This window comes from Octodon degus, unplaced genomic scaffold (assembly GCF_000260255.1).
Source record: "Octodon degus isolate 3935 unplaced genomic scaffold, OctDeg1.0 scaffold00040, whole genome shotgun sequence".
Taxonomy (NCBI): domain Eukaryota; kingdom Metazoa; phylum Chordata; class Mammalia; order Rodentia; family Octodontidae; genus Octodon; species Octodon degus.
The window spans coordinates 15,247,006-15,259,298 of record NW_004524616.1 but is presented as its reverse complement, the minus strand read 5'-3'; the positions used below and the strand labels follow the sequence as shown (position 1 = coordinate 15,259,298).

The window sequence follows — 12,293 nt, the reverse complement described above, 5'->3', positions numbered from 1 at the left end:
AAGACTGGCTGGGGGACAAAAGCTCAGGAGGTGAAAACATTATATTTATGGCACTAACTACTTCAATACATGCTTGGGCTCAAAAATAAGCTTTGGGAAAAATAGTTCAAAGGAATGATTAAAAGGTCAGACTTTTCTAAAGCAAAGTCATAAACTAAAATGTAAGTGTCATACTATATCACACTATATTAGAACCCATGACCTATGTCATTATGTAAGAACTGTCCTCCTACTTCTGAAGTGATCTATGTCAGGTTCTGGCATAGCACACATTAAAAGTAGTGATCATTAACAAAAAATCAGAAGGACAATACCTGCTTTGTTTCTTGGGCACTTCTTAAGTCCAAAACAATATAACCTACAGTTTCCTTGGCTGAAGATACAGGATCCAAGGCAAAACACTGGAGTTTGATAGGAGTGCGCTGTAGTCTGTAACAACAATTTATACGATAAATAAATTTTCTTATATTGCACTGAATTTCTATTATCCTTGACAGAATTGCCTATAATTTATTATCACAATAATTGTAATTTTGTTGGATTAACTAACTGAAGAGTTTCTATATCTACTTGTATACATATACAAAACATCACAATTTAGTCTTCAGGTAAGAGGTTATCATCTAAGTCAATGTTTCTTAAACTTTACAATACACAGAGCCACCTTAAAGCCAAGAATTATCATGAATCTTTATGATTCAAAACTAGCTTTCTTAAATTGTACTGTTACAGAAAATATTATAGCTTTTTGTAGCTATAAGAATAATAAACAGGATATAAACACAATAAAGTCTAACTAATAAAATTTAAATTATTGGGGCCAGAGAGAGAGCTCAGGAGAGAGTAAGTGTTTGTCTGGCAAGTGCAAGGGCCTGAGTTCAATCCCCGGCTCCGGAAAAAAAAAAAAAAAAACAACTTTAAATTACTAAACTACTATAATTCATGGCAATGCTCTGTAGGGTGAGACTGACTAGCATAACATGGGCTCTTTTTTGTCTGGAAACCACTGAGCTGAATAGACTTTGTCATCAATTTTACCTAGTGCAATTACTATTTAACTGCGTTTAGCATAAAATTCGCTTTTTTAATTTTTATATTTAGTTCAGGGTCTACAGGGTCTCAGTATACAGATTGGACTTGTAGTAATCCTCCTGTTTTTAGCCTCCCAAGCACTGGGATTATAGGTGTGCACCACTATGCTCAGTCTCAGTCACCGTCTCAGCACCTAAGCAGGTGCTTTAGTCCCCTGAGCTACCTGACCAGCCCTAAAACTCGTTTTTAAATTCAATTTATTTGTGTTTTCTCAGCCTACAGCAATCAAAGTGTACCACTTAGCACTAACAACTGCAACAGAACAGAATTAGATGCAAGCCCTGACATCACACAGTGCACTGTACCTACTCAGGTATTCCAGACTCTACTTCTGATGTTCTCTAAGAATTTCATAACCCTTTAAATAAATACACAGACTCATATAGCAGTAGCAAATCAGTTTCTCCCTGCTTTCCTTACTCTGTTAACTTTCTATTTTTATTTGATTTAGTACTGAGAAAGAGTAAGTACTGAAGTGATTATGTTTACCAGGAGCTACATTTTCAATCCTTAACAAAAATACTGCTATTCTTAACTGTATCTGGTTATAGAGTTCATGAAAAAAACAAGATGCTATCACTTTAATTAGAAAGTATCTCATATAATTGTTTTTGTTGGATACTTCTGTATTTCCTGGGCAAACCAAATAATCATATAATAAATTAATAGAGATTACGATGACTTCCAACCTCTATTTAGAAAGCATCATCAAGGTACTTTTAGAGTATCTGTTTCCTCACAACAACAACAAAAAGTTAATTTAATGAAGTGGTTGAAAGCTTTTAGACTCAGACTGGAGCTAGACTTGGCTTGGATCTACCACCACTATCCAATGAACATACTTAGAGCAATTTATCAAGCTATTTAACCTCTCAGCACTGTTTCCTCATCCTTAATAGGAGAGAAATTATAATACTAACTGTTCTGACGTTTAAATGAGTTACTACAAAGTACAATGACTAAAAATTTCCTAGCACATTAAAAAACACTAAAAATTATGATTATAGCTATAATGTAATGAGGTAAACCTTGTAAAAGCCTAAAAAAGAGACCAATAAAAGGGGTCTAAATTGAAAACAGTAGTCACCTGTGCTGATGAAGTGCTTTCCTATCAATTTCCCAGGCTAACTCAGTGGCAAATTCTGGCTGGTTAGTATGGTCCACAGGATCAGTAGCCAACTGTTCTCCATCAAATTTTGCTTCTACTATAAGCATATGCTTTGGACGTTTAGGGAAATGGCGACCTGAGGAAACAAAGACTATAGCTTAATTGCAAGTGTATAAAAATCAAACAGGATCATCCAGCACATGTCTTAAAAACCGATACATATTTTTTTGGTGTTTTCTTTTAATTAATTTTATTGAGAAACAAATAGCAATGAGACAGTTTCAAAAGAGATTAGTAGGACAGTTATAGTATTAATACTGCATATTGTTGCCTTCGTAGTAGTTATTCATAGTACAAGATGCAGACATGAAATCTTGTCCAAACACTATCAGTATAAATCTTGTTCTCATTGAATTAAGAGAAAGTAGTTGTATATCTATACTATTTTGTATATACAGATACAAAATGGTCCATTTATATCTCCCTTTTTTTGTTTAGTTTTGTCAGAGATGGGTATTCAATTGCCATTTAAATACTGTAGGTATGTGAATTCTGCAAAATAATCCAATATAGTCCAGTAGTCCATAATAGTAGTGGGTTATCCATAGGACTGTCAATGTCAGAAGTTGTTGACTTGAGCCTTTTACAGCTCAGCATATTAATATGGCTTTACTTTTTTTTTGGGGGGGGGGTCAAACAGTGTTTATTGAATGTAAAGCAACCCAGCCCCATGGGGAAGAAAATTCCACGAAGAACAGAATAATACAGATTAAATATCTACTTGTGCATTCACTCTTTTACACACACATCACACATACACACAATCACACACACATATACATATCCAAGCTCCAACAGTGACAAACACCTGCTTCCCCCCAACCTGAGTGACAGTTGGCAGAAGGTGGTTTCAGAGTGGGGCTTCAGGATGGGTCCTAATAGCAGCAGTCTTCTCCCTCCCTACCCCTTGCCCTGTCTCAAGAGGTAAAAGGGAGCTGGTGGGGTTCCTAAGAGGTAGTTGGCAACTCTTCCCCACTCTGCCTCAGACGCTTCTTGGCTCGGATCTCATTCATGGCCTCTTCAATGGAACGTGTATCCCTCTTGTTGGCCACAGGCACACAGCCATAGGTCTTCTTGGCCTGTAGCATGTGGGCCGCATCCGTAGCTGCCCCCTTGTCAATAAGGTGGCTATACTTGTCCTTGTAGTCACTGGCAGGGCTCACCACCACAGGTCCTTGCTGGGCCGCCTCCTCTTCCTGCTGCTAGGCCAGCTCCTTTAGCTTTCGCTTCTCCTCAGCCCTCTGGGGATCCCACTCCTCTCCATGGCGGTATGATTCCAGCTCTTCATCTGAGGGTGCAAACTCCTTTCTGAAGATCATGACATAGCGACAGTCATCATCTTCCCCGAACGAGAAGGATGTTAGGCCCGCTACTTCCACCACATCAGGTAGTATGCTCCTGTCTAGCTTGTTCATAGGCTGAAACTTTTTCTTGATCTGCCCACTGTCTTGGATGAAATCTGATACTTCTTTCTCCACCCTTTTACGAAATTCTATTTTCTGTTGTTTCTCTTGCTCTTGTAGTTTCGTCAGATGGGTAGCTTGCTCTCGGGCCTTGCACCGCGTCTCCTGGTCACCGAGGCTGGGTGGCTTCTCCATGGAGCTTAGGATGGAGCCCAGTAGGATGGAGCCCACTCGCCATCTTGGGAGTGACTCTGGCTTTACTTTTTGTACCTCATGTTTATACTTTTCTGCTGGATGGTTTAGATCAAGATAAAGCAAGACCTATATAACAAGATATGTAACTTTTGTATCTGCCAAGGTCAGTCAAATCCCCTCAGGATTTACTCTGAAACTCTGAATGGCAGTTTGTAGATCCTCTGTCAGTGTCAGCCATGTGGATGAGTCATGGCCACTGCTTGACCAATTTGTTCTCTGTGAAAGTCTGAAAGAATGTTTTCTCTCCATGTGACTCTCCTTAGGCACACTCTACATTCTCGATCACTTTTCTCTGTGGCCACATAATCTCCTTGATCAGAAAATCTGGGCCACAAATGAGTTACAGGCTGTTACAGTACAGGTTCTCCTATTTCCTGAGTCCTCACTGACCTTGAAAGGCGAGGGCCAAAATGTTGGCTGTCCTTGCAGCCCTTCTTTTCCTCTAATTTTTGGTCTGCAAACTTAGGTTGTTAACCCTCCAGAAGAGAAGCTTAATGATATTATTACCCTATAACCCAGGCAATTGAGCTTAACCTACTATCTGTCTGAATATCAAACATCTTAGATATAACATGGAACAGGTATTTTCCATCAAGTATTAAGAGATAATGACACCATACATTGCATGAACTAACATATGCTCACACACTCAGCTTTATGATTCATAAAAAACAAGAACCAAATTAAAAGTTATAACTTATGACAGTGCTTCTCAAGTATGAATGTCAACACAAATCGTCCAGGAATCCTGTTCAAATGTGGGTTCTGGTCCTACTTACTGGTCTAACATAGGCCCAAGGCCCTGCATTTCTAAAAATATCTCAGGTTATATCAATGCTCCTGTCCTTGGTTCTTAATTTTAAGTAGCAATGATCACAATAACATCTGAAATTAAGAGTGAAAAATGGACTACTTCAGTATGAGTACTGACATAGTGATGGAATTTCAGCTACTGTTTTTTTTTTTTTTTGATTTTTTTTTTTTTCAAATTGGTAGGACAGTTTCAATAATTAACACATTGCATACATTCTTCCTAATGGTTAATTGCTGTACAAGATGTGGACATGATATCCTATTTACAAACACCATTAGAACAAATCACTCTATTCATTTACTATTTTGTATATACAGATACAAAATGGTCCATTTATATCTCCCTTTTTTTGTTTAGTTCCATTATTTGAATATTATAGGTGTGTTAACTCAGCAAAATATTCTGAAAGAGTCCAGTAGTCCATAATAGTATTGGGTCTTCCGCTTCACTGGCAATGTCAGAAATTGTTGACCTGAGTCCCCTACAGCTCAACGTAACAGCATGGCTTTACTTCTTATATATCATTTTTACACTTTTCTGCGGGATGGTTAAGACCAAGGTAAAGCAGGAACTATGCAACAAGAGTTGTAGCTTTTGGGTCTAATAAGGTCAGTGAAATCCCCTCCGGATTTATCCTGAGATCCTGTACCTCAGAGTGTAGAACCTTTGTCAGTGCCACCCATGTGGATGAGTCACGGCCATTGCTTGGCCAATGTGCTCTCTGTGACAGCCTGAGAGAATGTTTTCTCTCCATGTGACTCTCTTTAGGCACACTCTACATCATTGATCACTTTCCTCTTTGGCCCCATAATCTCCTTGATCAGAAAATTTGGGATACTACTGAGTTACATGACGTTACAGTACAAGTTCTCATATGTCCTGAGTCTTAATTGACCTTAGAAGGCTAGGGCCAAAATGTTGGTTTTCCGTGCAGCCCTCCTTTTTCTCTAATTTTGATCTGCAAACTTAGCTACTGCTTTCTTGGTTTTTCTCATGTGTGCTGCTGCAGACTGGACCAAAGGAATCACATGGAAGCACATCCTTAGAGCTTTTCTACTTTAAGACAAGGTCTCACTATGTCTCTAAGTCACCCTCCTTTGAGAAAGGGTCTTTCTAAATTGCACAAGCTGGCCTCAAGGTTGAGCTCCTCCTGCCTTAGCTTTCCGAACCACTATGATTACAAGTATGGGCCACCAGTCTTGTTGATTAAATTCAATAAATAAATCACTACTACCACTTGTGCTGGCTCCAGCTACCTGGCTGGAATTAAACTGGCCAGAAAGACCTAGATTGCAACCCTGTAAATTTCAACCTCAGGCTCTCATTTAAGTCTCCTTTTTAAAAGTCTTAACTCCTTTCACCTGGTTCTCCTAATTAGCACTCAGGTCTTTCTCTGGGCTTCATTTTTTGCTACTCTAAAAGATCCATAGATTCCCCAAATGAATTCTATACATGTCAGAACCTGTATTTTCAATCAGACCTGTATTTTCAATGAGTCACCTCCTATAAGCCTGAGAACACAGGAAAACAATGAAAACAAGAAGGTTCCTGCTTAACCCCAAGATGATGAATACACTGATAACAGCACCTTGTCTCTTATCTCTTTGGACCTAGCACATAGCTTAAATTTTGCTCATTGTAGAAATTCAAACACTTTCTTTTAAATAAAAGACATTTCTGGAAATGTAGCCAAGAAATTACAACCAATTCAACATAGTTGAAGGGCTGGGAATATATGAAATTGAAAAGGAAGGCAAGTATTTTCATCAAGGGCTATGTTTGCTCTTCTATGGTGTACAAAATTATCCTTCAGGACACTGAAATGATTAAAGACAACCAGATTTGTGAATCAGAAAGACTACCATATAGCAAAAAACAGCAGATGTTTCTGAAAGGAAGAAAACAGTGAGGAAACAGGTGACTTAAAGATGATCATAGTATGTCAGGCAAATACAATACTGAGGGCCCCTAATCAAGGACTCATATTTGAAAGAAACTCTGTCAACTTATATGTAGCACCTATTACGATTCAGAATAACAATAATAAAAAAAGGGAATCATTTGGGAATTATGAATGGAAAGGAAATTGAAGATGACAATAAATCCCAACTTTTTAGCTTGAGACAGTACTGTAGTTACCATGAGATACAAATACAAGAACAGTTAGGAGGGGGAAGGATCATGTACAGTTTTAGATATGTTTGTGATAATAATATCCCGGGATGGAGGTTCTCTTCCTTGTATCATGCTACTAAATTGAGCTTAAATAAAACTATTTAGGACTATGATGTGTGATTAAAGATTACAGTGAATGTTCAAAGTATAAAAAATGTATTACAGTAAGAGATGTTACCATTAATCTCCCTCAAAATACTTTCCCTTACTGTGAATATAGTTATCACACCATTCTTCTCACTTCTTGAAGCAATTCTGTAAGTCCTTTTTCATGGGGGTCCAGTTGCACAGTTGTGCCTGCCTTGATGTCCTGAACAGATGTAAGGCATTACCTTTCACTGTCATTTTTTTTTTAATTTTTTTTTTTATTTTTTATTTATTTGAGAGAGAGAGAGAGAGAGAGAGAGAGAGAGAGAGAGAGAGAGTGTGGTGTGTGTGTGTGTGGCCAGCTCAGCCCACCAGGGGGCGGGGCTGGCTGGCATGTGGTGCTGGGGGATTGAACCGCGGTCCCTGATGCCCCGCCAAGCTTGTTCCAAGTAGGTGCCCCAGACCACCGAGCCATCTCTCCAGCCCCTTCACTGTCATTTTGACTCTGGAGAATAGTCACAAGTCACACAGTGAGAGATCCAGCGATGGGTAAGGACTCACTGACAAGCCTACCCTTCTGCAGGATGGCACTTGGCAGGAATAATATCCTAGTCTTGACCACACTTCATAAATACACTCATGAATGGAGACTTCAAAAACTACTTCAGAAAGTGGCAAAAATTACTGAGGTTTGTGTAAAGCAAGGAGGGATATTAAGAGGGGGATTAAAAGCAATGTGTCTTACTGTAATCCTGTACATAAGTGCTTATTATGTATTTTGACCATATTATATTTCTGCTGTGAACCTGTTTCTTAGAGTACTAATTCTTAATTCTTCAGCTTTCAAATTCTAGAGCCTGTTCACTCAGCTTATACCATAGTGCTAAATATTTGCCTTCTGCTTTGGGCCTTACCAAAAGCTGCCTTCTTCTGTGTTCCACTCAACATCTTCATTCCCTGGTTGGCCTGGTTGTGCAGTCACCCAGAACGACCTTCTATCCTTATCTATAAAGCTTCTGTACCATTTCAGCCACTTCAATCACTATACTACCCCACCTCCAAATCCACATGTAGATGGTATCACTTGTTTTTACTATATCACTTCTCAAAGCACTTGGGATCCTGTACATTAGTTTGATCTCCAAGTACACAGACCTTTATATCCTCGAAAGGAAAGGTTTACATTACATTTGCTTTCCTGTAGCATAAGGCACAGCTACGACTCTAGAAGTCTTTGTTAACCAAGTTATGACAACTTTAGTCTTATTTTTTAAACAGTAATCTAACAATACTGACTGTCCCAACTCTGTACGCTCTGATCAGCTGCTTATTCCAAAATTTAAAAATTAAGTTTACATCCTTCTTCCTCTCATGCCCTAAGCAGTACCAGGCCTCTACAAAACACTCACCTACGGGAAAAAACAAAAATTCAACCATGCCTGCGGACAGCTTTCAAGAAAACTTCCTATCACGCTATTTACAACCTGTGCCAAATTCATCTATCAGTTCCTAGGCCCTCTACTATCTTGCAATCTTCTCTACCATGAATGTAGAGCAACACAGGCAAAACACACCTTGCTCTTCCAAGAGCTCTTCGCTCTTCACTCCACCTTCCCTTCCTTTTTCTCATCTGACACAACGCAAACCAATGCCACCTCCTCAGCTAAACCGTCCTTGGCTACCTCCGAGAGGGGTCCTTCCCTTTCCACACACTACCAACTGCTTCACCCACTCTCCACGCCGATGCCCTCACTCAGCTTACGGACCCAGACACGCTCATCACGCCCTGCCAGCGCAGTGCCTGACTCTCAGGAGCCTCCAATCAACAATGCCAGTTATTCGTCACCGTTAAGGAACAGGAATTTCACCCTCTCCAGAAAGACAGCCCCCAGCCCCCTCGGGGACCCTCCGAAGGAACGGCCCCTGAAATTCTGGGCTGGCGGAACAATGTATCTGGGCAGCGGCAAAGTTCTCGGGGCGGCCCTCGCTGCACAGAACGCGCTCCGGGACACCCGCCTCGCCCGGGGAGCCCCGCCGCTCCGCTCCCGGCCCCGTCACCTCCCGAGAGCCCGCGCCGCGAGACCCCAAGCCGCGCCGCAGACCCGCCGCTCACCTTCCAGGATGGACACCACGACGAGCAGAGGGTCGGCCTTAGAGCCCATGGCTGCGGCGGCGGCGGGGTCTGCGGGCAGCGGGCGCGGCGAGCGGCGTGAGGGGGCCGGCGAGGCCCGGGGAAGAGGCTCCGGGGCCCTCGCGCTAGGGACACCCGGCCCCCACGTCCCCGACCCCGGCAGCCCCGGCTCCGGCCTCAGGCAAAGGCGGCTCCGCGTCCCGGCCCCGCTTGTGCGCCGCAGAGGCAACCCCGCCGCCCGACAACCTTGTGCCGCGAGTTCAGCCGCTTTTCAAACGCCCGGGCAGCCGCCCGGACGCCGCCGCGCCCCTCTTCCGCGTAGCAACCAGGCCCGCGGGCCGGGGCCGCGGAAGCGGGAGGACAAAGGGTGATAGAGAGCAGGCCCGGCGCGGGTAGAGCGGCCCTCGGCCCGCCGCACCGCCCGCCCTTTCCGCGGCTCTCCCGGGCTCTCGGTACGCGCGAGCCCGCCGCCGCACAGCGCCCCCTGCTGGCCGGACGCGCACGGGCGGGGCGCACCGCGCAGGCGCAGCGCCGCGGCGGCGGGGCCGAGGTGCGCTGTGTCCTGGCTTCAGCGCCGCGCCGTCGCCTGGGCAACACAGCGAGGGGCAGTTTTTTAAATGCTAGCTTTTCCCAGACACGGAGTGTAAATATTGCTGAAAAGTTAAGTAATAGGAAACTGGTTGAAGTCTGAACTGGAAGCCGCGGTCGGCACGGCGAGCCGAGGTGAGCTGAGGTTACTGCCCTCCCGCCCTCGCCCACGTTTCCTGTAGCCCAGGAGTCCCCAGCAGGACACGTGGGCAGAACCCTAAAAGGTGGCTTCTGGGCGACTGGCCCCGGGTAAGCCGCAAAGTCAAGACCGAACGCGAAGGCATCAAATACAATCCACCCACGTAGTCTCTTCAAGGTCTTCCAAGATTGTATTTTAGGGCAGATTAGAAAGCGTTTGAAGCTTACTTAGTTTAAAACCCAGAAAACCAGATCGGTTGGAGCAGGTATGGCTATTCTAAACATTAAATGTTGTAATAATTCTGGTTTGAGAAACAACTTCACAACCAGCGACTAGAGTAGTAAAGCAGGTGAATTGGGATAGTGCCACGCTCGGGATCTAAGTCCACAGCTTTTTGGTCTGTCCAACTTGTTTTGAAAACAAAATAATTTCTCTGGCCCTTTTTGTCTCCTCTCCTCCTCTTTTTCCTCTTCATCCTCAGCCTTACCTTTAAAAAAAAAACTTGAAATATTAATATTTACCCACTATTCTTTCATACTGAAAAATAATAATCCCTAAATAACATTATATACTGTTCAAACTTCTCTGGTTGCCTTTGATTCTCTTTTTAACCTCCTCATCCTCTTCCTCCTCGTTCTCAAACTCATCCTGTTTTCAACTCGTCCTCGGCCTCGTGTTTTTTTCTTTGTGCTAAAAAGACAGCAGGATGTGGAGTGGACTGCAGTACTTTGTGTTCTTCACTGAACATTGTATTCTTTTGTGAAAGATAACGATACAGAAAAATATAATGAAGCCCCGAGTACTCAGAACCCCCTTGCAACACCAATACCAACTTCATCTGTTGCGTTTTTTATTCACTTATTTATGTATTTGGTACAGGGTCTCACTACACAGCTCAGACTTGTAGTGATCCTCCTGTTTTCAGCCCATCTTCAGCGCAGGGACCACAGGCTTGTGCCACGATGCGCAAGGGCCGGACCCGCACGGCTTGCGGTACCGGGGATGGAACCATGGTCCCTCTACTAGCTTAAGCAGGCACTTAGTCTGCTGAGCTATCTCACTGGTCCTTGCTGCATTATTTTGTAGGAAATCCCTAACATTACATTATCTCTTTTGATTACATCTAATAGACAAAATCTTTTTTAAAACTCTTGAAATATTAATATTTAACCACTTCCTTGATATTGGAAAAATTATAAGTAATTCCTTAATACCATTAAATATATACTGTTCAAACTTCTCTAATTGCCTGTGATTTTCTTTTTGTCACTTGGTTTGTTCAAATCAGGATTAAAACCAATGCCAAATCACAATGTCTTTGGCTGTTCCATCTCTTCATTTATAATTATCTATTCTTTCTTTTTACACCCTAAATTTTATTGAAGGCTCGGGTCCTGGGACCAGGGAGATGGCTCAGTAGAACAAGCGTGTGCAAGGGCCTGAGTTCAATCCCCAGTTCCGCCTCCCCTCCACCAAAAAAAAATCGGGTCCTGGATCTTGTAGAGTTTAACATATTTTAAATTTCCTTGTTTTTTTTTTTTGTATAAAAAGATTTATTGAAATTTATCAATGACAAACAGACATAAAACTCAAAAGTTTGGCTTTTCTGAGGGGCAGGAGAAAAACCGGTGCAGATGGTCTTTTATACAGATGCGACACGGGTTGGGAAGTAACACATCACTTCTAAAGCGACCCGGAAGAGGAACACAAATGCAAACCTGTACATTCACTAGGAATTTGCAGTCATTTCGGATCTCCACTAGGTAAGAAAATACAATTCTGCGTTAGTTTTTCCGTGCTTGGGTGTATGAAAAAAAAACCCAGCCGACATGCAGCGACATCTCTTCCGTGCTTAGGTCCGTAAAAATGTCCTAAGCCCGGGAGTACACATGGAAGAATTCTCCTGTCGTTTTTTTGTAAAACAAAGCATCTAATATTTTACAGAACAAGATAGGACAGTTTTTTTTTTTTTTTAAGAGGTTGAAATCTGAGGGTTTCTTTTAATTATCACTAGCAAACCCCTTTTACTTGTAACTCATAAGCCTGCCGTTTTCAGCTTCCAGGAGTAACATCAGAATCCTCTTTGTAGAGCAAAGCCCGCCACCATCCAAAGGGAAAAGGACGAGAGACTGGGAAATGTCCCCAAACCAGTGCTTAAACACGCCTTTAGGTTGCTATTTACAAACCAGGGCGCTGGATGCCTCTAGCAGGCTGGGAAATGCAGAAATCTCATGAACCAAAGCAAGAGTTAAAGGGGCTTTCGCTCAGCCCCTCCTGGGCCTGGCGTGACCAGGCTACGGCCAGTCCTGGCCTTCTGGCCACCTCCGGGGGCACAGAACATACCAGGTAATACAAGAGACCTGCAAGCCATCCTCTTTGAGTGAGAGACAAATGCTCACTCGGTGTGTATTCAGCTATTTTGCATTTACAGGGACAAAAAA

At 42.6% G+C, this 12,293-nt stretch overlaps 1 protein-coding gene and 1 pseudogene across 2 annotated transcripts in view; both read right to left on the bottom strand.

Moving 5' to 3' along the window:
- Cep120 (centrosomal protein 120) overlaps positions 1-9,394 on the bottom strand; it is a 69,306-nt gene extending 59,912 nt beyond the window's left edge. Inside the window, exons 1-3 of one of the 2 annotated variants that reach the window (XM_004631332.3) lie at positions 9,108-9,394; positions 2,180-2,336; positions 315-429 (exon numbers count right to left, since the gene is read on the bottom strand). In XM_004631332.3, coding sequence (XP_004631389.1) covers positions 315-429; positions 2,180-2,336; positions 9,108-9,156 — 321 coding nt within the window. In that variant the 5' untranslated portion in view covers positions 9,157-9,394. Of the gene's footprint in view, positions 1-314; positions 430-2,179; positions 2,337-7,116; positions 7,181-9,107 lie in introns of those variants that run through there. The other variant, XM_023715331.1, reaches the window with a different exon arrangement.
- On the bottom strand, positions 2,890-8,774 carry LOC105742170 (annotated as a pseudogene).
- Positions 9,395-12,293: the final 2,899 nt, after the last annotated feature.